The sequence below is a fragment of the Malurus melanocephalus genome, unplaced genomic scaffold, assembly GCF_030028575.1.
Source record: "Malurus melanocephalus ecotype Western Australia unplaced genomic scaffold, MMel_1.1 scaffold_121, whole genome shotgun sequence".
Lineage (NCBI taxonomy): Eukaryota > Metazoa > Chordata > Aves > Passeriformes > Maluridae > Malurus > Malurus melanocephalus.
Genome location: NW_026623353.1, coordinates 183,371 through 208,455, shown reverse-complemented (window position 1 = coordinate 208,455; position 25,085 = coordinate 183,371). Strand labels below are relative to the sequence as shown.

General features: G+C 37.8%; 1 protein-coding gene across 1 annotated transcript; it reads right to left on the bottom strand.

The window, feature by feature from the left end:
* Window positions 1–382: 382 nt before the first annotated feature.
* On the bottom strand, window positions 383–25,009 carry TRAPPC11 (trafficking protein particle complex subunit 11). The gene is made up of 29 exons (XM_057370178.1): window positions 24,622–25,009; window positions 23,508–23,677; window positions 23,010–23,080; window positions 22,051–22,165; window positions 19,628–19,727; window positions 18,828–18,901; window positions 18,531–18,627; window positions 17,603–17,736; window positions 17,119–17,266; window positions 16,584–16,677; window positions 15,202–15,281; window positions 15,024–15,102; window positions 14,883–14,937; window positions 13,666–13,811; window positions 13,025–13,086; window positions 12,791–12,923; window positions 12,072–12,202; window positions 11,402–11,557; window positions 10,622–10,809; window positions 9,806–9,954; window positions 8,137–8,258; window positions 7,272–7,391; window positions 6,847–6,912; window positions 6,591–6,747; window positions 4,983–5,091; window positions 4,635–4,726; window positions 3,615–3,748; window positions 3,069–3,236; window positions 383–1,640 (listed from the first exon to the last, which is right to left on the bottom strand). Exons 1-29 carry the CDS (start codon window positions 24,826–24,828, stop codon window positions 1,596–1,598), a joined length of 3,402 nt encoding a protein of 1,133 aa, XP_057226161.1. The 5' UTR covers window positions 24,829–25,009; the 3' UTR covers window positions 383–1,595.
* Window positions 25,010–25,085: the final 76 nt, after the last annotated feature.

Below are 25,085 nucleotides of genomic sequence, written 5' to 3'. Positions count from 1 at the left end.
AACTATGGCAAAGTGCAAGTTTTTTTCCATGGTGTGGGATATTTCTGCATTTCTGCATTTCCACATTATTTTTACTACACGCCATTTTAAATAGGAATGAATTTACACAATTCACTTAAGACTTTAACTTATCCATGAAAGTATTTTATGCTCTCTCCTTACTCAAAGGAATACAAATCACTGTTAGACTGTTTTGGGGGTGGGGAAGGCACCCAATTCTCCACTGAACACTTACCTTACTTGCATCAACATGCCTTTTAAGAAGCAGTAACAGAGATGCCAGCATTGCTCCAACCTGAGTGGCTACTTTAAAAAAAAAAATATCTGGCAAAGGAATACATTTTCCAGTCTAAAAAAAAAAAAAAAAAAAAAAGGAGAGAGAGAGAGATATCTATTCTATGACTGACACTTAGTTCGGTACATTTAAGCAAAGAATGAGGAAGGTTCTTCATTTGTGAGAGTTTTTTCTTTACATTAAAAACTCTCACAACACAACTACATCTGCACTCCATGGAAAAACTAGATATGGTCACACATTTTTTCAGGACTTCACTCATGCTTTCCTTCAAGTATCACAGCTGTTATTTTGGACTTCAGTGTCATAGATGAATGCATCAGTCCACAAGCTAGATCAGTTATGAGACAACTGTAAAAGCAATGCAGTTAAGGACAGTTTCAGAAGTACTCTGTCACAAGCTGTTTATTAGAACTTCACTTTGACAATAAATAAGGTATTTCCCAAGCAATCAAAATGTAATTATTTAGAAAGTTAAACAACGCAAGTTTTCACAATGCAATTTTTTATATATACATAATTTACTGTACTTTAAACACCAGTTCATTCAGAGCTGTACAAGAGTAGGATGCCTATTTTTTAAATTCACACAGCAGGAGACTATCAAGACATGTCTTTAATCAGGAAACCGTGTGTAAAAATAATCCCAAACCACATCAGCTCCAGGTTGGATAGTCCAAGTGGTACGAATGAATCTCTGTTCATTAGACTAGCTGCTGAATTCAAAATCAGATGTATGGCTTACCCAAGAGAAATAGTGCCTTTTCAGAGTTATGGTTTAAAGGACTAGTAAGCTGCTCAACTGCAACAGTACGATGTAACCATTTGTAATTTACAGTGCTACTGCACAACCTGCTCTGTCTTCAACACAAGTGGCACAGCACAAACTTCTATAAAAAATGATAATTTTCAATGTTGTAAATCTCTAATAGTAAATACAAACTTCATACTTAAGCTGTTAATTGTGAAAACATCTTTCAGTTTTGGTCAAATGGATTAGCATTTCTTCACTTAGTTACTCAAGACATTTAATATGCCTCAATAATACTTTTAAGAGTTTGACATTCAAAATTAACTTCAAAAGAATGTTCCCATTAAATAAAGCACCAAGATTTCCCCATGTTTATTCCTCAGAGAAAGTCTATGAAACACTAGCTTTTTTTTTAAACATTAGTTCTGCTAAAAGTTGTAATTTCAAAATAAAATTTATGGTTCAATCAAAGCCACGTTTCCAAAGTGAACTTTACATATTCTGTGCAACATCCYATTTTCTTTAAGTGCAGAGGTACAGGTCTCAAAGTTATGCAGCTGCAATCGAGTTGTCATCTGCTTGACGACCCTGAGGCTTTAAGAAAATAAAGACAGAGAATTAAAAAACAAACAAAACAAGACACCCAAACAAACTTCCCTCAAAAAAACCAAGCTACAACAAAAACCCCACATCCAAATARAAAAGAGAGACTACTAGGAAATAACTTTGCAATACACTATGTTGTCAATGTAGCTCTTGTACCCAAGTGTAGCATTAAGCTTATCCTTACTTCTACAGGTCTCCAGTGGTGGCACAAACACAGAGGATATCCAACTGAAATTTCAGTTTGGCCCAGTGAGTATTTGGTGGAGTACTCACTCAGCTTCTCAACTGCCCTGTTAAATGCCTTCTCCATACACATCTGGACAGCTTAGCACAAGGCCTAGCTGATCACAGCTCTGATCATTATCGCATAAACAGGAATGAGACTGACAGTTTCTTGGAGAAATTTTAAGCAACATCACTAGTGATGGTAAAGAGCAAGGAAAAAGTTTTGAGTAACAAAAAGCATCCTTACAATAAGATTTTCTGAGGTTCTGACAACYCCAAAGTAAAAGCAAAGAATTCTGAAGCTTTAGAGAAACTCCACAAGAGTTTTGTGAACACCATGCTTTTGAGGAAAAATGCCTCTTCTATTTACTGAGGAGGACACCTTGAGAATCCATCTGGAAGAGCCAGTGACTGACAGCATACTCAAAAAGTACGTTCTTTCCATCTCCATTGGTTAAAACAAAATTCAAACAATGATAGGCCTGTTTCCTAGAAACTGATTACAGATATCTGAAAAAGTCCATCTCCAATCATATAAACAAAGTCTTTGGGCTCCTTGCTTGTTAAAAGTCTGAATAAAAAGTGAACAAAATATTCTGAAGACAGCAGCAGTGGAATGAGAAAGCACTGTTTTGGGCAAATGGACTTAAAATTATTCTTAAGAAGTCAAAAGACCTGTTTTTCATGGCATGATTGAACTGTCTTCAGAGTTATACTACTTAGGAAAAAGAAATCTAGACTGAGTGATTCACTGACAGAATGTGTTTTTAGGAGTTATTTAGGGAGGTATGTGATGCTACAGTGTCTCCAAATCTAGTCATATGGGTTGCTGAAACACTTCATTTTTTGGAAGTGCTACAAATTATGGTATTAGAAGTATATGATTTTTTTAGCTCACTCTACTATGCTCAAAATAGAGGCAACTTTAAAACATTTTACAGAGTGAGACATGGAACAGAACAACGGGGACAAGACAAGCACATTCAGCTTGTTCATCTAGTGGTAACCAAACRCATATTGCACTGAAACAGATATCCTAAAGATTTTTTCAAAGCAATTAACTCTGTTACAAGCTGGACATTTTAGTCTGCCTAGAGACACTTGGCTTTGAGCAGAGCTGGGATGGTTGTCCCAGAAACTTAGCAGCCCCAAGGGGAGCCTTTAAACACAAGTCACTTCTTACAGCCTTACCTTTACAAAAATGTTTGTCGGTATGAAACGTCTGAGCAACTGATTGGTGAAGTTTGGGAATCGCATCAGGTTAACATGAAGAGAAGGTAACTGCTGATACCCAGCCATCAGAGGATAGAAGTTATATAACATTTCCTGCTGCGTGCCAGGAAGGATTCTTAGCCGGATCTTAAAGAAAGGAAAACCACAGGTAAACATAGGTAAGTTCTGTGTCCAAAAGCTCTGTTTACTTTCTGTTTATACAGTGGTTACTTTCTGAAGCTGGAAAGAATGCAACTAATTTCTGATTCTAGTTAAACCATTRCTTCTATATTGAAACACCATGTTACCTATAAACAATATGACAAACAGCTCCCATTCAGGCTTCCAACTTGCCATTTTTAAAATGGAGTCTGCATCCATGTATTCTTCCGGACAGAATTTACCATACTTTTAACATTTAAGATACAATGAATTTGTCCCCTCTGTACATCAGTATAAGTCTAATCAATGTATTCTTCACTACCAGATAAACCAGCAGGATCAGTAGATGTGACAATTCTGTACCTGTTTAAGGCCAGAGAACATGAAGGCATCACTGGGTTCCACTGACACCTCCACATCCTGGACTAAATTGGTCTTATTTTGCAGGTGATACCTGACAGGTAAGGACTCTCGGACTCGACCAAATGATGGCAGATCTTTGGAAAGAAAGTAAGTAATCTCAAATACAGAACACATTTTCAAGTTCCACTCAAAAAAAAGTCTATTGCAAAAAGCAGTGAAAAGTTAAGAAAAACAGATACAAGAACTAGGCATCTAAAGTACTTCTGACAAGTCTTTTTAGAAACAGATTAAACAACAGAATGCAATTTCATCACAATTTCTCAGTACCACTTCTTCAACATCTAGTCACAAACCTCCCAGCCGCTAAAACTGCTCAGGAATACTAACCAGGAAGTCACTTTCATTGCTGCTACCTATATTCAGCTTATCAAAACCTAGTCAGATACTGCCAACAAGCTCCTTCGAAGTGTAACAGGATAAGATAGTGGAAGAATCTCAGTACAAATGAAACCAAACTGAGGAAAGCATTGGAATTATGTGTGTTTGGTGGGCATTTCAATCCCACTATGCTTGTTGGCAGGTGAACTGTTTCTCTTCTAGCACTTCACTTGCACAAGAACGTTCTCCAACACTCCAGTCTGTTTCTTCTCCTGGGATGCACCCAGAGTGTGGGTGGATGGAACAACTGTTGCCATAAGCATCTAGAGAAACCTACCTGGAAGACAGCATCAGCAGAGGTAACTCCAGCTTCTGTGCTGCCACATCATACAAGTTAATCCACTGACAGCTTTTAGGAGAACACACCTGTGTAACTACCTACCACCTCTTCCCTTAAAGTGGGGAAAGDAGGGCAAGCCTTGAGGCAGTCTAAGTGATGGGATGCTTCTCTCTCTACCCCCACAATATCCAGCACCACTTTTCTGTCTTTTGCTACAGTAAATAGAAGCTCTGAGTGCTGTAAAAATTTTGGCAGTCCTAAAAATTCTAATTGGGACATGTATGTTGCCAAATTAATATTACCTGCATTAACATGGAGGGGAATGCTCTCTACAATCACATGTGGTAGAGTGATGATTGTGTTAACAACAGGTACACTTTCCACAGGAGAACTTCTGCAGGAAAAAGTGAAATGCAGACCATGTTAAATATTATACAACATAAAGTATCAAGTAAGTACACAAACTAAGAAGGAATTAGTAAGTCCAAGGTCTACAGAGTGCTTGCTATAGGAAGACACAAAACTTTTTTGTTTGGTTTTTTTTTGTACTTCTTTCCACTCCCAAAAAACCCCTAACCCAACAACTCACTATCATTCCTAAAAACAAATCAACTTACTTCCTCTCCCCATCAAGGTCAAGAGATGCTTACCTCTTCCAGGAAATGATATAACACCCAGTTGCCACTCCACTAGCATTAGTAACTGGAGGACATCGAAGGCAAAAGCATTCACTGGCACTCTCACCTGTCTGTAAAACAACTATCAGCAAGATTTTGTTTAAAAATCAAAGCATAATAACAGCCTAAGCCACCAAGTGTAGAARTGCAATATGACACAAACATTCAGCCAGAAAGGCCTTTGCAAAAGTATACCTACATAATGTATTTGCTCCAAYAGATTGTGAAGTATTTCAATACATGAAAGGGTGACATATACAAATATATATTAGTTATAATGCTGTTCAGAAATGTCTTTAATGTACACATAGAATGAGTCATTGCAAATTTAAAGTTCATGCATAAACACACACAAAAAGCAAAATAATGCCAATTCAAATTCTACACTTCTACAGCAAATTTCAAGACATCAGCATAAGATGTCTGATGCTTGAAAACTGAAATGAACATGGGGACATCCCCTCTACTCTCAAATACATGAGAGCTGGGGAAGAGAAGGAATACAAGAAAAATCTACTGGCTTTTTAGTGAAACTGAGCTTTCACTTTTTCTTCTTTTCTTTTTTCTCCACTCAAACGAACTAAAAAAAAAAAAAAAAGTACCTTTTTATGTAGAGAGTGGTTTAAAAAAATACTAAGAAAATAGGCTTCTGTCTTCCAAAATTTATCACGAATATTTAAAAAAAAAAAAACATCAACCAAAAGATAGAAAGCTGAATGGTTGATATCTATGGGGTTCATATATCCTGGCACTTAGCTCTTTAGGAGCATCAACCAGAAACCACAAAGCACAAGGTGCCAGAGCTAAAGATGAAATATCATAGTCTGAAGACTAAAGGACCTGGAAAATAATTGCTTTTTGCCAGGTAACCCTTGAATCTACAGAAGAACTAAAGCCTTGCAAGTCCTCGAKTATGAGTAGACAGCTGCCCCATAGTCAGGCAGCCCAGACTAAAATCAGAGGGTTCAAAGTTTTGATAGAACACATACTTCACATCTCTGACTCCACAAATGCAAAGACAATGTTTTGTTGGAAGATTTTGGATCAGCTCTACTTTTAAGTACTCTGTTTATTTAACTTTAAAGCTAACATGCTGCAGTTTTAATGGGTGAGATCTTTAAGATAATTAAAATTTAAGTAATAAATTATTAAACTGTGGTAATATAAAAAAAAAAGAAGCTTACTACTAATTTTCCCTGTATAACCTTCCCATTTTTCAGTATTGTGACTGCAATCACGAACATGGATGACTGGCCTTTGGATACTGCCTCTATCATATGGTAGTGTTTGCATTCCAGAAAGTATATATAGCCCAGTAACACTGGAAATATTGAGTATCTTTTCACACTGATATCTAAGAAGTTGCATTTCAGAAGCACTTTTTAGTTGATCTAGTGAAGCAGAACTACATTTTAAAGCATGCTGTGGTCCAAGTTGTCTTCTCGCAAGCAACTGGAGTATTAAACAGCTTTCTTCTATTTACAGGTGAATAAGCAAACTATTTAAAATGTCCCCCTTTATTATTCCAAATTTACGCAAAAGGTATCCTCCTGATTGAGAGCATATTCTAATAACACTTACCATTCCCCACATAAGATTCCAGTTGATCTACTGGGGTCATGGAAGCTGACAGCTGTAACTGGCTTGTTACGATAGTGATAGGCCAAGGAGAGGCACTCAGGATGTCTGTCATCAGTAAAAATGGTATATCTGCAAATACTCTGTCCAAGTGCTCCAGCTGTCAAGACAGACACAAGCTCTGACTATTTCTAACTAAACAGGGTGTGACTCCAAAATGCTGTGATTCCAAACCAAAAACAATTTCTCAAACACATACCTTTGTGGAGACAAATTTGACAGCAACGTCAAAAGGAAATACTGTGTCTATGGTTACAGTTTCATCCTGTAGAGGTAACAAAAGGGATGGGAAGAAGGAAAAAGAAGTTATATTCAGCTTTAGACCTGGATATTGATGTCAAAGATTACTAATGTAAAGTTACTTTTAATCATCATTTTAACCAAGTCCTTCACAAGGAAGAACATATCTTTAAAGATATTTAAGAATAAATATAGAAAACTTKGCTTCTGCTAATAATTATGGAACTGCTCATGCTAAAAAGGGCTACCATACTGCTGATCTAGCATTTATTCTATCTCCTGGACAGGTTTCTAAGATACTCAGAATTACAGCTTTTAGAATATTTCTTGTATTTCACAAATTTATCTGGATAAAGATGCAAATGGTGCATCTTTAAAACCTACCCGGTGACATCTGCAGAGGATTTCTTTGCCCTCAACAACAGTGTTAATTAAGTAAGAAATGTAAAACAGAAACATTCTTGCACCAACTGTTCCACAACGGATGTATATTGGTTTTTCCAGCTGCAAAATAAAGGAGACTGTATGAGCCAAGCTATACCTAAACTACATGAATTAGGCCTAGAGGTGTCCACAACTTGTAAATCATCTAATTTAATCCAACAGGGCAATAGTAGAATGGGAATTATTTTGACCATAAGGAATCTCCTTCAATGCATGATCTGAATAATGCAGAATAACCAGAATAGCACAACTGGATAACCAGCCCTGAATAACCAGAGCAGCACAACTCCAGCTGTTTCACTGGAGTTGCTTGTTGCAGATGCTTGTCTGTTAATTAACAATACAAAACAAAACCCCCATAACATGTAATACATGACAGTACAAAATAAGAACCATAACTGTGTAATATATAATATAACCGACTTCTAATTTACAAGTCACAACTTCAGTTTGCGGCAAAACCTGCATATTTGATCCTCTACCATGTTGAATCACACTAGCTGACTATTATCTACTGCCCCCTGAGCAGTGCATTTCATTAGCAGTTGGAATTTGCCTCCTTATTTCATATCTCCCAGCCGTATCATCAATCCCAGAATACACCCTATCTCCCAATTTAGTCCAAAAGGGGATCTAGTTAAAGGAATAGTAAACTACATGCAAATAGTAGATRAAATATGCCATAAGTATTTAATTTACTGGTTCAGATATCTGAAAGTAAACTGAAGTCCATCTACAAGAGTTTTTTATTAGTTGCTCCCTAGTTTCTTAAGCCTGCTATAGAAGTAAGGTTTTAAGTCTTGACCTTTTCCCCTGGTTGCAAGTCTCCTACAGGGATATCAGGAAGCAGTGCAGGAAAAGAGTCATCACATGCATCTGTTCCATGAAGAGTCACCTGAGTTTTCTGAGTCAGGTTGGCATCTTGCCCTAGGATTAAAAAACATRTTGATATGTACACACACTTACATCACTAAAGCATGAAAACAATAACCAAAAATAATAAAAAATTAATCTCAAAAAGCAATGCATGATGAATTAGCATTGTTCATTTTGTTGAGAGAAACTTTCAAAAGTACCAGCAGAGGGTAGATTTGACACCCCCTCAAATTTTTTAAGCTGGAGTGTTTGCACCCTTGCAAGTTTATTCTTTCATCTATTTAGGAAAAAATAAATCTCAAAAATCAGAAATAATATTTACATGCTCCCTACCATATCTGTAATAGATGATTATGTGATCCAAGTTTTTCTTAATCCTCTATAATAAAGTAAAATGAGAGTTTCACAGTTCTGTGATTCTTCTGTTCTCAAGGGCATGGTTTAATGATTTCACATATTTTTAAAACTTTCCTTCCAAGTCAGTGTTGAAAATAAATAAAAAGAAATGTATAGATGCTAAATGACAAAATTCTTCAGTCAGAGCTTAACTAGAATAATGGCTTTACAGTAATTATGTGGGATAATTTTCAAAGCAAAATAAACCACATCTTGCCAAAGAGTTGCAACTGTGGAAAATACATCACCTTCCCTATAAATGAAATGCCAGATTTCAATTGTYCTTTTAAGACAATCAGCAAGCCCACACTGACCCTGCATATCCCATGTTAAAGAGTTAAGACTGAGCAAGGGAAAAAAAACCCAGGAAAAACAAAGACTATCTATTAAAAACTCATTTAGGAACCAAGCCTAAATATCCAATTAAACAAGTTTCAAGAATACTTTACTGACTTTAATTAACCATAGAARTTTATAGGAAACGTGGTTCTATTTCAGAATACACAGAACATATGGCATCCTATATGCTAGTGGCTTAAAAGTATTTTTGTCTTTTAGGATAACTGCTACAAAGAGGTGCACTGAGTATAACATTTGGGCTTCACATACTGAAAGCTGTCAGCAGTATCTACATACAGATAGCTAGAACTTGGACATACAATATTTGCATTTTCTTCCTTTGCATTCTAAGAATTACTGACTCAGCTCTCCATTGTTCCCTAAATGTTAAGTGATTTAAAAACCAAACCGTGTTGTCCAGGGCAGGGAAAACAAAAAGAGTGGGACAGGTATGAGAGAAAACCCACAAAGTTTACACTTAGAAAACATTTATCTAGCACTGTCTAGTGCTTTCAGCTCAGCAAGAAAAAGATCTCTCTTCAGGGAAAAGAAAAATTTAGTTAGAAGGAAATTGAATAAAAAGTTAGAAAGGAACACAAAAGCTTCCATATTTTCTTTCARACTTGCAAAGACTTATATTTTCAAAATACCCACGTAAACACCACAGACAAGCAATGGTTAAAATAACCGTAACTGAATGGGTCTGTTAGCTTTGTTCTTACCACTGGTATTTCATCATTCCAAACTTTCACTTTGGTTTGGTTTTTGATTACTGCAGGAAAGCACTTTATTTCTCTGCATTGCATCAAGAACAACGAGTCAATTATGAGACTGCTGGATTAAAAGAAAATAACTCCAAATACCTGGCTTCAAACCTGCTGTAAGCTTGACATCTTTGGCCACTGTCTCCTCATGTGACTCAATTGTCACAATCAAACAATACATTTCATTAGTCAGGGCAGGAGGTTCATGACGGAGCTGAACAGAAATGTTCGGCACTCTAGAAATAACCCTTGAAGAGAAAACACTCAGTTATTTTATGTTTCTCAAATAAAACACTTTCAAGCCTAGCTTAAAGGAGGCTAAAACACCATATTGTGTTAGAGAGTTCCCACAACTGGTGGCCTATTAAACTAAGAGATGTGAGACTCCTTAAAAACAACTCAAATGATGGGAACAACTCAATTTAAAAAAAAACAATTTGGAACTCCAGTAATAAGCATTAATGGTTCAGATGTTCTGTCACAAAAGAGAAAAAGCCCCTGCACCAACTGAAATCAAATTATTACATTATTTATTATTAATAATAAATTTCCAATTTAGTTTCTTAGGGATTCTTGTGTGATGTCTTTTATACAAGAACAGTAACACCTCCTAGTTTGCRAACAAAATCTGGGAAAAGTCTGCCTGGCAAAGTTAGTTGAAGAGGAAAACTAAAATGTACTTGGTATGCTCGGAAATCAATGGAAGCCTTTTCTGTGTTTCTACCTATGTGGAGTATCAAGAGTCCTAAAGAACTGGATAGTATCTATCTTATCCCCAGTTAAGCAAAGACATATTTAACAGCTTGTATATATCAAAGAAGCCCAAACAAGCCTTCTATTTTCTTAAGTGGTCATCAGGAGTTCACAGGAGATCCACAGCGATACATAATTATATACTTTCGAGCTATTACTCACATAGTGCTGGCCTGAATAGTCAAAGTGTCCCAGTGCACTTCATTGTCTGGAAGCTTAGGTCTTCGCTTGAAGGATCGTGCTGCCTGCAATGCTTCTTGAGAGGAAGCAGCATCTCCCCCTCCTCCTCGCCAGTTCAGAATCACACAGCGGCCAGATTCACTTCCCAGGATCAAATCCACAGAAGTGATCTGACAGACACAAATTTAAACACACACCTATTGGTGACTTTATTCCTACAACAGGTGGTCAGAAGACATAGTTTTCCAACATATACAGGCATAATAAATACGTGTACCATCAAAAAGCTTCCGACAGYTTTGCATACTGAGGATGTCACTACCCCAGGATTTCATTTCATGAAACAGCAGTGGAGAAAGTATCCATGTTCAGGTGTAAGCAGTRTGATAGGTTGCAGTTTCCTACCCTCCCATAGTACTATACCCAGCAGTGGAGAAAGTATCCATGTTCAGGTGTAAGCAGTGTGATAGGTTGCAGTTTCCTACCCTCCCATAGTACTATACCATCTCTTGCTTGTTTTATTTAATGTATTTCACATTTTTTTTTAATAGTCTAAATATTTGTTGAAGCAATACTTCRTTTGTTGTGATTTTTTGTGTTTTGTCATTGTCCAAAGTTTTACTCTCACTTTTGATACTCAGTTTCAAGAATTCAAACGTTCAGAACTGCCTTGACTTTTTAACTGGTGCCAAATTAGAGGCACATGATAGTTTGAGTTCATTGTATGTAACAGTAAGAAAGGCACAAAACAAAGAGACAAACCTCAATCTTCTTTCCTACATCTTCAGTTTTTGCAACAAACTTGAAAGAGAACTTTCTTGTTTTGCCAGGCACTAAGCACATTGTTCCTTGTGATGACTGTTCTAGGATATCACTTTTCTGATAGGCTTCTTCTACAACACAGTACTGGTTGTAATCCTACCATGGRGGAGTGAGGAAAAAAAGCTGATACATTCAGACTGAAGACATCTTTAGAGAGTAATGACAATATAGCAAATACTAAGGCTCTGTGTTACTAGATCAAACTGCATGGGTTCTTTGCACTTCTCACAATATCAAAGTTAGACCAGCAAGTAATTACAATGCAATTCTTTGACACAAGATATCCATTATATTAATGTTACTTCATGAATCACAAGAAATAAGACATTAAAATGATCTTTCTGAAACTATAGCAAGCTTCATAGAAAAAAAAACAGCTATAACAGATTAATTGATCCAACTACATTTCAGAGTCTTATTGTAGTATTGATATACTCATCAAACGTTGTACATAATGCATAAAAACCCAAACATCTTTCACATCAAGTATTAACATGATTTTTGGAAAAAGCCTTTTCAATTTTTTTTACATTAAAAAAATACTAAAATATTATTCTATTCTTATTATAAGTTTCTATCACTAGGTCAGAGATAGGTATAACACAGTTACCTGATTATTGAAACTGATGCAGAGCTTAGAAAACCTGATAGGATGAGGACAATCAGCTCTCAAGTATACATCAAACTGCACAGGAACATCAACATGAAAACTAGGAGCCAGAAACTTTGCTTTGCACTGTACTGTAATTGAAAAAGAAAAAAAATAAAAAGAAAAAATAAACAAGAAGGAGGTGTTAAACCTAAACTACAACATTAAATTCCAGAAGCACACTCTTGAAATAATTGGCAAGAATTGTTTTGTGTATACTCTTTACAACTCTGTTTTGCAAGTGGGAAAAGTTTGGCTACTAAGACTGTCAAAGAAAACCACTCAGCCAAAACTTTTGCGGAGGAGAGGACATGCAGATGTCCAGCAGAAAACAGACAGTCCTGTACACTTGGATGTCACTCATGCCCCCTTTCAATGGTGAGTATTACTCGGCACACATTCTGCCCTTTTTCCTCAGAATCCGACTTCGAAGCACAGCRGAGTGGCAGAAGGCTTTCAAAAAGCAGGGAATTCTTTAGTAATCTATATCAGGTATGAGAGACCACTGACCTTTTACTATTGCTTATCCTGCTGATTTAGACAAAGAACAGAGCAGCCCTGGAACACTGCTGCTGGCTTTAATACACCCTTCCTAATTTTCTTCCTAATTAGAAGATATATTTTCAAGGTATAACTGCATAAAAAGCTATGATTTGATGTAAATTTCCTTTCTTACTTACCAAATGGTATAAAATCTTGGACTTCTATTGTAAAAATATTACTGCCTGCCAAGGAAACACGGTCAGCCCACAACTTTTGTGATGCTTTCACTGCAGCAGTATCACAGTCAGGTTCAGGATCAGGGCTTTCATTCTGCATGCAGGCAAAATATTGCAAAGAACAGTGAAAGAAGGTTACCAGACACTAACCACTCTCAGAACTATTTCACAGGTAACAGGAGTTCTGCTACTTACCATTAGAACTTTTATGAGATTTTTTTCTATTCGAGATTTCTGATCTTCTTTCAGAGTGGATGCTGATAAACAGAACAAAACAAAGATTACAAGACAGAAACAAGGGTTTCTACTTTTTTTTTGACTTAAATCTTTCCTCCAGATTGCATTTTTCAAATAACGTACTCCAGGGAAAAAAAAAATTCTAACAACAATTTCCCAGCAACGAAGGACATTCCCATTTTAAATGTTTCCTCTCACTTTCACTGGAACCAAGTAGAATTTTTTTTTTTATTAGACAAGCATTTTGCAATTTACTGGAGCAAAGCCCCAGAAGAACAATGCTTACACTTTCTTGTTCTTTCCCATCCCAAAGCTCAGGAACTTCCTGTTGCATTATTTGAACAGTCTCAAATGAAGCTCTGTGTCTCAGATATCCTGACACAGTCTATTTGAATGTGATGAATTTTGTAATAGAAGAGAGAGAAAACAACTCCCAGCAWACTACAGAAGGTAGTAAAAACCCAGCACAAGAACAGTTATTTTGTGCTCAAACAATTTGAAGTATTGTAAGCACTGCATCTGACAACGATTTGTCATATTTCAAAATACATGTACTTAAATTTTTCCACATTGGCTGAGTGTATTTCTTAAAAGAATACCTCTACCCAGTAGCTCTAAAGAGTATGTTATATAATCTTTCAGCTGGGCCATCAGATATGAACATTTGAGTGCTGTTGTCAATAKGGAAGTGAGGAGGGTCCACCACCCTTCACTGCGATATTCACACATAACATAGTCCAAGAGCCTGCAACACAGCAAAATTGAGAGAAAAGAAGTTATGCTCATCGGTACTTTTTAGAAGCTTGAATTTATTTGGCATCATTAATACAAAATCCATCTTCACTAACACAGATGCTAAATTAAAGTCAAGTCTACTGTTTTAACATGGCAATGATTCATTGAMAACAGCATGAAATTATAATAAAGAAGCACATTTATTCCCTGAATTTTCCATTTCAAGCTAGAAAAATTTTCGTAAGAGAACAAGAAAACCCATTAACCTCACAGAGAACTAGCACAACAGCTACTGGACAGAAGCACTTCAGTCCAAGATTGCATTAAAAATATGCCTTACTATTGAATATGCAGTAAATATTTAGAAAAACAAACCAAACCCCCACAACAAAGTCTCCTTCCAAACTGAATTTAATGTTCCTTAAGGCAAGACATTTCTTTTCTCTCCTATCTCCTAGATCCTGCTCCCTTCAAGGGTCTCAAAGATCCACAACACATACATCCATCTTTATCACGCAAAACCACACACCTTAATGTGTTCCTAATACTGACCATTCTTTGTTGTTACTAGTAAAGCAGAGAAAGTTTTTTTTTAACTCTTCTCAACTATTTAAGACAGAAATTTCTGCCTACTTAGAAAAATCTACCTAACATAAACAAAAAATGCCTGTTCATAGCCTAGGATGAGTAGATCAATTYGTGTGAAGCCTGATTATTCTATCTTTTCTTACACGTAAAGTCTAGTCAGCTACTACCAACAATAAATACATCTCTCTTACTTCAAACAAGAGAGACAGACAGGCAGCACTCMATCAGTGAGCTAGAAATAAATATTATTTGCCCGATATGGCAAATTTCTGCAACAGCTCAGAGCAGTAAGTTTTTCTGCCCTAATAACTGACTCATCTATTTTGCTTTCTTTAACATAAGTGAGGCTCATAGACTCGATAGATTGTGCTTTGATCACATCCAGATATAAGGAGCACCTTACACAAGCTKCCAACATTGTTCCACAGCAATAAGACATGGAGTCTTAGTGAGACAATAGCGTGTAAAAGAAGCAATCACGAATGATACTCACTTCAAAGCTTTGGCATAATCTTTAGCATAGTAATATTCTTCTCCCATTTGAACCACTGATAAAAAAAAAAATATTGCAGATCACTACTGAAAGCCTTTGCAAAATTAAATTTAAAAAATGCATCTGGTTATCTATACTCACTCAAATGACTTTTCATTCTTGGACATTTGTATTTCTTGAACTGTGCGACAGCATTACTCAACAAAGTGATTATTAGCTCCTAGCAGATAAAACCATTACTGATATCATTATATATGCAAACATTAGGGTCATTTAAAAAAAACAGATTTTTTTTTTTTTTTTAAAGAATATAACTTACCGAGTGAAGGACATTTTTCTCTTTCAACTGTAGGGATAAAATACCCATCTTCTCCTTTTCAGGATCAGAAAGATCAAAGCCTGCATAAGACAATGAAAAAGCCCATGAAACTGGAATTCTGTCCAGAATTCTGTGAGCAATGTGCAACGCAAGCTTCAATTCGAACACACTCACACATTCTTTCACCTCATAGGCAAATACATCTCCCCAGAAGGGAAATTCTAGAACACAGCTATCTTTCCCCTGGTTTAAAAGAATCTACCCCCAACAAGCAAATTACAGTAAAACCAGCTAGTCCTCATACTGCATCTGACATTTAAAGAGTGTGTGTTAAGACAAATTTGCAGCCCTTCCCCAGTCTGATCTCAAGTAAGAATTCAAGCTTATATTTCTGTAGCAGTAGAGAAAGCCAACACATTAAAAACTGCATAGGGCTTTATAAAACTATAAACTCTTGCTGGAATTAAAAAACCTGCAAACTTAAATATATTAAACATGTAAAGTTTTTCTCCACTTTAAGATGTTTAACCTCAGCAGCAGATTCTAAGTAATTTTAAAACAGTAAAACTCAATGATAAAAGAGGTTAGACAGTACTGTATCTACAGTAAATGAAATAAAAACTTTCGAAGAGGGCAATCTAAAAAGTGGCAAAGACCAAAGGATACGAAGAGAATACAGGAGAYCAAATGGAAAGGGAGAAAGGGAAGTAATACCACAGACAACTATGAAGATCTCAAAACTGTAGGTATATTCATATATAGTTCAAAGTTGTTACAATGCAGAGTCTGCAATTCTGAGAAAAAGTCCTCCTTAATAGGAAAATCACAAATTCTTTTCTATTCTCAATTCTAGTCATTGCATCTTCTCAATACATTTCAGAAATCAAAAAAACTTTTTCAGCAAAACAACAAAAAAAGTCCTGAATTCCTGTGTGCCGTTGACAAGATACAATACAGATGGCAGGATCAATTTGTAACAACTGCATTCACAGACATCATTACTTCTGCTGTATCCAGTTCCCTGATTTCTCTTACCAGGATCATATTTTACTGCAGTCAGATTCCTGCATCAAGGTGATTACAGGTAGCTTAGGCAGCAATAGAAACAAGACAGCAGCAGAGCTGCTGTATACCTATGCAAGTTTGCTGAAGACTTCCAAAACCTGAGGTTCCTTTTTCTATTTATTAGAGAGATCAGGCACATTCCCTGTGCTTCCAGCTGACACCTGTTCAAGTCATAACTCCAACTAACAAGAAAGCAAGGCCTCAGCCCTGCATCCATTGCAGCAAAAAAGGGTTTACATGCCCACTAAGTCAGCTGGCAGAATTAGCTGCTAAATAGGTTTGCCCAAACCCCACAGATACAAGACACAGACACATACTTAATATTCCTTGTCGCCATGGCCTTTGCCCATAGAAGTCAAGCACTCCAGTTTGTGTTTCCAGGGGATCTGGACTGGGATACGTCACAGAGGACTGTAAATTCAGCAAATATAGTAATTAAAAGGCTTCATGTTTCATTTTCTGCCAGGCAAGTGTCAAAAAACCACAAAAACAATACCCCCCCACCCATACTCTTATTTCTCTGCTTCCTGTAAGTCACCAGATACAGTACAAATATAAATATACTGGAAAAATGAAGTAAGTTTTCAAATACCCAGTGATGTAGAAAGCATACTTAAAGAAATAAATAAATATGTCAATTATTTGTAATAAAATAAATATTAATGCATTTGTTCTGAGGTAACTTTTTCCATACATAACAAATACATGAAATGTTAACAATCATCAGAAAGATACATATACTTTAGTTGGATTTCATTTACACATACACAGACTGTTTCACTTCCATTTAAAACTACAGTAGCTAACTCACTACCTAGTTAATTACAAAGCATTTTTCCCCTCCCAACTTACATCATGGTTACAAAGCATACTTGCTAGTTGTTTCCGTTCCTGTGCATAGTAGGCTGCCTGCTGGTAATAGAAACCTGGATTCTGAGTTTGAATTGCTGTCAATCCCAGCTTAATTGCCTCATCAAACAGGTCACCAAAGGCCTGAAACCTATTACAAAAACATTCATAACCAATATTATGTACAGAATAGCAATTTGAACTGAAAGGTACCCTACAATTAAAACTTCTTACTACTCTCAAGACAGATTATATTTCTCTGAACTTTTGCATCTAAATTTTACGGCTGCATTTGTGTCATACTCTGTTCATTCAATGAGAAAAGTAGACAATGATCAACACAAAACAGAACAACACTGTATTTTATGTTCTTGTCTATCTCTTAGATACGGAACTAAGAATTTGTACTTGGTCTAGATAAGTAAATCTTTTGAAGTTCACTGTTAATCTAAAACTAAGCTAGAAACACTACTAAGCAAAAACATACTGTTTAGACATCCAGGCAGCATGCTCAAAAGCCAGTTCTGCACTTCCTATTTTTTTCTTGCATAGGTCAATATGCTTCCTGAACTGTGCAATAGCATCCAATGGAGTATTATGCTGAAAACACAGGCGACAGATCTAGGAAAAAATAAAAACAAGATGGAAAAACCACTCTTAGGCTGCTAAGGTTTAGCACTCAAAACACACCCCCAATTACTTTTACATATTTCTGAAGAACAAAAACTGCATAAAAACAGAGGGAGTAAAGTAGATGTACACAACAATGTACAACACCTGAAACCACGTGGTCCTCTATTTCATCTAATGCTATTTATCTTCCCCTTCTTCCCCAAAACATCAGTGGAAAAGTGCAWAACTCACTGCCAAATATAAAGGGAATTTCAGAGCCTCTAGAAGGATTATTATTTTGAAGCCTGCAGTGTGCAAATGGAATTTGATAGAACTCCAGAATTCTTATAAATGGTGGGATAGTTTAGCTTTATCTAAAAGCCCCCAAAATACAACAAAACTATGAACTGACTCTTAAGAGAGTTACTTTCTTGCCCCGAACAAGCAGTAACTGAACAGAACTGGCCTAAGCTTTGCAAGAAGACAAAAGCATTCAAGGAACAAGCAGTGCTGGTGCTCATTCTCCCTGCACAATGTGAAAGCTAGTCCTTCAGAAGACTGCATCTCAAATGAACTCAAATCTTTCAAGATAATCCCAAACTTCAGCTAAGGATCTTTGTTTTGTGTGGAAATCAGAAGTCTTTGTAATACCAGTTATTCTCAGACTTGCAATGATAACTYTTTCTAATTCATCTCTGTAAAAGCAATATAAAATGGAACTTCAGAAACTTTCCCCATTAAAGGTGCTTCAACGTTTTTCTTTTAAATAACAGTTGTCAAAGATTAAGAAGTACAGTTATTACCTTATAATTTATAAATCCTGCCATGGTTTTGATTTCCAGTATGTTTGTTTCATGAGCCCTCAATTCATGCACAAGATTATACGCAGTTCTGTAATTCCTAAGGAGGAATAAAGTTAAATCACACGAAATAATAAAGTTCTAGAACATAACTGCTGACAGCAAAAACAGCCTTCCAATCAGAGCATTTTTTCCCAGTGAAGAACTTTCCCCTTAAAGTCATGTTTAAATAATATGTCAGTTTATAGCTTAGCAGTAATTTGGGGTAGAGAGGGTCGGGAAAGATTACATGAGTCTTACTTGAGAGCATTCTGTGTATCCTGTTTCAGCTCACTGAAGAAGGCTATTTTGAACTGGTGCCTAACAAACAAAAGCTGCAAAACACAACCAGCGTACATCATTCACAAACATCCGAACATACCTTGTTACCTACAAAGAGATACAGGTGGTAACTTCAGAGGTTAACATAATACAGCACTTGACTTGAAAAAATGACAGTGCAACTGTTTCCTAATAGTTCTCTCTGCCATCATGAGAAGTGATCTCTCAACAGACTGAATCTATTCAAAGCCTGGAACAAGGGAGAGGCTTTGTAACACCCCAAAATCTCTACACCAATAGAGTCGACTGTGGTTTGGAGCTCACCACTTGGATTCCAGGTTCCAAGAGAGGGAAGCTGGCAATCACAACAGACCGTAATCTGTCTGAGTGGATTTGAAATACAAAAGTTAAAAACCAAAATCATGTGCAATTTTGAGCACAGAATATCTAAGAGAAGCACATCCCACAACTTAAGATACTACTGTCAAACAGGTTTAAACCATGCAGATAAAGGAGAAGTTTTTCTTTTTTTTAACCTGAGAACTTAATTTTGGGCTACAGCTCTTCTATGGAAGATGAGAGGAAGACAAACGTAAGAACAAAACCAATCAAAATTAAGTTTAAATTCTAGAAAATAAAACTAGATTTACTTTCTATACTGAGAGACAATGACTCAAGTTGGAAGGAGGGAATAAAAAGATTTAAACAACAAACCCTTATTTTCATGTTTAAATATGCAATATAACTTGCACAGGATTTCAAAMAGAAGGTAGCATTACCTGATGAGTCGTTTTGTTCAAGAACTCCTTRTGAGATTTAACTCTTCTTATTTCTGTGTAATAGTAAGTCTGTGCATGCTCATAGAAAGCATTTTCCAACCTGCAACAAAGTTGCTCATAAGTTTCACAAAGTTTCTCCCACATACAAACATATTCTGATGTTCTTCAAAATAAGTTACTTTTAATCATGTTTATTTTAGTGCTGGCAAAGAACCTTGTGGTATTGCTAAACTCTAAAGTTAGCGCAGAGGGTAAGAGTCTACAGAAGAAAAACTTCACAAAAGGGTAGTAAGAAGTAGAACAAGTAAGTTTGAGAGCTTTATATACTAACTTCTCATACAACAAAGTCTAGTATTTAATTTCACAAAGTCTGAGGATAAGCTACTCTGATTTTGCAAGGCAATAGAAAAATGGAGAGATGCCCCTAAGTAAACGAACTTYGCTGAGGCTCACAGAATATGCCTGAAAAGCATCTTATTTGCTGACTGTGAGGGCAGGAGTAGGAAAGGAAAAATAGCAGTAAATAGAATTATGAGTGTATAAACAGAATTATGAGAGTAGGTTTCATCATTCTGTCCAAACATTAACAGCTACCTGGGCTGCAGAGGTTAACAGTGGAATTTGTGTCTGCAAGATAAATAGCCCAAGGCAACTCACATGGGGAGAAGACAAAGAGGACAAGAACACCAAATGCAATATGAGACTGAGGAGGATCCAAGAACCATACGCTGTATGATCAAACTGTAAGGAGTAAAATCAACTAGAACAAGATCAGAATCCATGAGTGGAATATATGCAACAGCACTAACACATGGAGGAAATAAAGGCTGAAGTACTGGTTCTGTTATTATATTCCCAATTTAGCACTGGAAAAAATATGACAAGCTAGAATGCTTGTTATAATGGTTACTTTATTTTGATCAATTCCAGTGACAGTTTCTGAGCAGCATGGATACAATAACAGCATTAATTTATGTTTAGAATTATACTGTTTATATACAAACATGAGGATGAGAGAAAAATTGTGAGAGAGAAGTGAGCCCTTCTCTCCCTGAGAATACATGGAAAAATTGTAACTTAAAATTATAGTAAACCATGATTTAGTTTGAACCCTTCTTTTTAGATCTACACAAGACTGTTACTTAGCCTGTTTTTGAAAGGCCTTCCTAATTTATTTGAAATTGTAGTCCGTGTAAATATTAAAACAGAAAGCACAAGAACCATATAAAATGACGAAGACATAATATTTGCCATCAGATAGATGCCACTTAGCATAAATAGAGAGAACTACAGATCTACACAGCCAGGAAGGGGTGGGAAGCGGTTGTGGAACCAAAAGCCTGCTAAAGTTAAACCTAACAACASATTTGTAGGGTTTAGAACCAGCAGGGCCAGCACCACTGTAGAAGTAGAAAAGCCACTTTACCTCTACCTGACATGAGAAAGGGAACACCTTGGGATATCTAATAATACTTCTACAAAAGCAACATCACTGTCATTACTCAACCTCACAGAGAAATTAAATTGTGTGGAATTCATCAGAATAACCTGAAGCAGTAAAACATTCACTGGTCTACAATGATTGTGCCACATGGCAATCATCTCAACCTATGGCTTCTCTCAACATCTTCATTAGACTTGTGGAATCATTTAGATTGGAAAAGACCATTAAGATCATCAAAAGGAATTATCAGCCTGTTGCCAAGTCCACCACTAACCCATATCCCTGAGCACAGCATCTACAAGTCTTATAAATACACATTCAGGAATGGTGACTCAACTACTTCCCTAGGCAGCCTGTACAAATGTTTGATAACCTCTCTGGTGAAGAAATTTTTCCTAATATCCAATCYAAATCTCCCCTGATGCAAATTAAGCCATTTCTTATTGCCCTATGGCTTGTTACTTGGGAGAAAAGACCAACCTGTACTCTACTACAGCCTTCTTTCAGGTGCTGGAAAGAGCAATAAGGTCTTCCCTGAGCCTCCTTTTCTCCAGGCTAAAGACCCCCAGCTCCCCCAGCTGCTCCTCACWAGGCTTTTATTCGAGACCCTTCACCAGCTCTGTTACCCTTCTCGGGGCACAGTCCAGCACCTCAGTGTCTTTCTTGCACCGAGGCACCCAGAACTGGACACAGCACAGCATGGATTTCCATCCACTACCTCCGCTGAGCCAAAATGAAGGCCCTCACTAGACCACCAATACTCCAACACCAGCATGCTCAYCCCAGGCTTACTGAAACTGGTTCTATCCCACTTAAAGTCTAGTTTAAAGGTCCTTCAGAGAGCTCTGCTAACTCTTGTGTGCAGATACTTTTTCCCCTTTGAGACAAGTGTATACCATCTGCTGCCAGCAGGCCTAGTGTCATGTAAGCCAATCCACAGTCAGCAAAGAGAGCAAACCAGGGATTTACAGTCACTTACCTTATAATATAACCAACAAGATGATCAGTGTGTGGGAGTACAAAAAGTGATTTTCCAGAAAGGTCACAAGCATTACATAAAGCTGCTGCCCTCTCTGATGCAATAACATCTTCCCCTAGTGAAGTCAAGGAAAGCACAAGTAAGTGGTATGTGGTGCTGCAATGTCATATGAACTCTAAAAGCTTAAAGGTTGGGTTATAAACCTTAGGTAGACCTAAAGGTCTAAACTGTATTGAAAAATCTAATAAAGATAAAACCAAGAGCACATTCTTTCTTACTTCTTTCAGAGTACTACATGCTTCATTCAACAGAATACATTGCAGAAACTTTATAGAAATTTTCAGCAAAAAATTACAAGTATGATGTAAGTTTTTAATCTCTCACAGAATTAAATATCCTGTGTCTTGAGAAATACAATAGCATCCAGAAAAGACAAACACCTATGGCAGGTAGACAAAAAAACAAAGAATGGTTTTGCAGACACTAGAAAGAATGCAGCTCTACAGAAATGTAACATTAAAGTGTATCATATTTCACCGTTCCACAGGGCTCCAAAATTTTACTGATGAAAGCCAAGTCAAGATGAAAGACCTGTGTAGGTACCAAATACCCTTCCTCTAATTCTCAATGCTTTTCCTAATCTCAAGCAATGTTTAAAATGCAACTTGATTACAAGAAGGCAGGTCAGATGTATTAGTCTATAAACCATCTTTGATACTGCGTATCAAAAATTGCACTTGGACTTAAGAGAGAGAAGTCAGGGATAAAAGTTTCAAATGTTTAGGGTCAACTGTCCCAAGTGCTCTTTTCACCCTTACACCTTCCTGCAGTCACAGTGCATGTAATGAATGTAGATGACATTAGATGAAGAACCACACATAACGTGACAAACCAAAGTCAGCCCACTTGGCCTTCTGAAAAATAAGAACTCCACAACTGTGCACAGAGTTTTCAAGTACCTGGAGGCAACGGTGTTTTTTTCTGAATCAAAACCACAGCAACTTTGGTATTTCTTCCCTGCAAACTCTGCCTAAAATAAAGACMACATGGCACAGTGTCAAGGTTTCACTTCTTATTTCTGACTACTCAGAACAAAATAAGATTTCTAGATAGAGGCACTGGAAGAATGTGACATAGGAGAAAAAGCCAAACACAACAACACACTCCATTATTCAGAAATGCTGTCTTCCCTCTTTTGGGACAGAATAATTGTGCTGAGTTTAGCAAGTAAAATTTCAGGGACTGTTTTTACTTAAATAACTTCTACAAATAAACTAAATAAATTTTTAAAGCTTTTGCTGTGAGTTGTGTATTAAAAAGCAAAGTCCAAGTTCCCCTTAACTAGAACTAAGCTGTGCTTAAGAGAAAAAATTACATGTTCTAGAATGCAAACAGATTCTGCAATTCACAGTAAAATTAGCTTGCAGTACATTGTGAACCAAGTGAAAAAAATCTACCTGACAATTTCAACTCGAGTAGCGCACTCCAACTGTTTTTCCTTCCACTGTGGCTCATCCCAGTCTAGTTCATAGAATACCACCACAAGTGCTGGAACCAAATTCAGGTGTTTGTTCATCCAACCAGTCTTCAGAATTCCTTTTGGAATATACCACTCATAGGATGTCCTCTGAAAATATTGAAGATGTTGAGGCAAGCTACAAAATCTATTTACAAACATTTGTAACAKGAAAAAGGGAATTGCTTCTACATTCTTGTCACTTGAGAATATGTCTGTCATCTTTTAACATTCTCCCTCTCAAGCCTTTGCTTCCTAGTAAGACATATCCCTCAATAGGTAGCATCAGGGCCTGATGTCTGAGGTATCAGCAGCAAAGAACAACAGATTTCAGGAAGACTGGAGAAGAGGGTGAAATTCAGGAGCATGTCTTATACGCTGCCATGAAATATCAGGTTCAATTTAAAACAGGGCTCTCAGAGCAAGGACACACCAGTTTAGATTCTTGACCTCTGGAAATATGTACTTTTCCGACAGTTAAACTCATTGACGTTGCTTTTTAACATGCCGTTGCAAAGCAGAGAGAATAGCGGAGATATTCCTTGCACTGTGTTTCACTCTGAGTGAAACATTTGGAAAATAGAACCTCCATAGATTAGGTTCTTTTTTCAGAATACAGTAATTCCAAKTATCTCGTTTCTCCAAAGTTAAACTTTGGGTTTAATTAAAGCTCAAATTTTATAAAGTACCTTAATGCTACGCAGAAGTTTAGCAAGTATTTTAAAAAGGAAACCATACAGGTTTTCTCTGCTTCTGGTGCACCACCTAAGGCACCCCGGTTTCCTACGCACCCACAGCCCTCGGCTTCCCCTTCGCCCTCACAATTTCCCTGAAGCTCCCGCACGTCCCCTCCAGCGGCAGGAGAAGAGGCAGCTCAGGTTCGGCATATCACGGCGTTCAGCCGGCTGCACACCAGGCAAACTGGCGCACGGCCCTTCCCCGCAGGGAGCCGCCAACTCCCGCATCCCCGCTCCCGGGCCCGGCTGGGGCTGCTGGGGCAGCAGCCTGGGACCCCGCCAGGACGGGGCGCAGCCGGGGCCGGCGCCGCTCGCTACCTTCGTCCTGCATTTGGGGTACTCGTGGTCGCCAGGCAGCACTTTGAAGGAGATGGGGACCCGGTCGGCTCTGCGGTTGGCGCAGAAGGCGTCCCACACGGCGCGGTGAACGGCGTTGTACACCACGTCCAGGCCGGTGAGCGTCACGAACGCCATGGGCCGGCAGCATAGCTCCACCGGGAAGTCCCAGTGAGTCGGAGGGGTCATCCTGCGCCCAGGACGGCGGCCAGCGATGCGGCAGGACGGCGGCGGGAGGGCGGTCCAGGCCGGCCACAGAAGAGCCCCGCTGTCCCGGCCCCGTGCTCCCCGCAGCGCCGCTCACTGCGGCGGGACAGAGCTGGGAAGCGCCAGCTGGGAACGGCCACGGGTCACGGGAGGCGGCGCGGCGGAAGCGAGCGCCGGGCAGCGTCGGAAGGGCGGCGGAAGCGGCCAATCGGCGCCTCCGCTGCACCCTCGGACCAGTC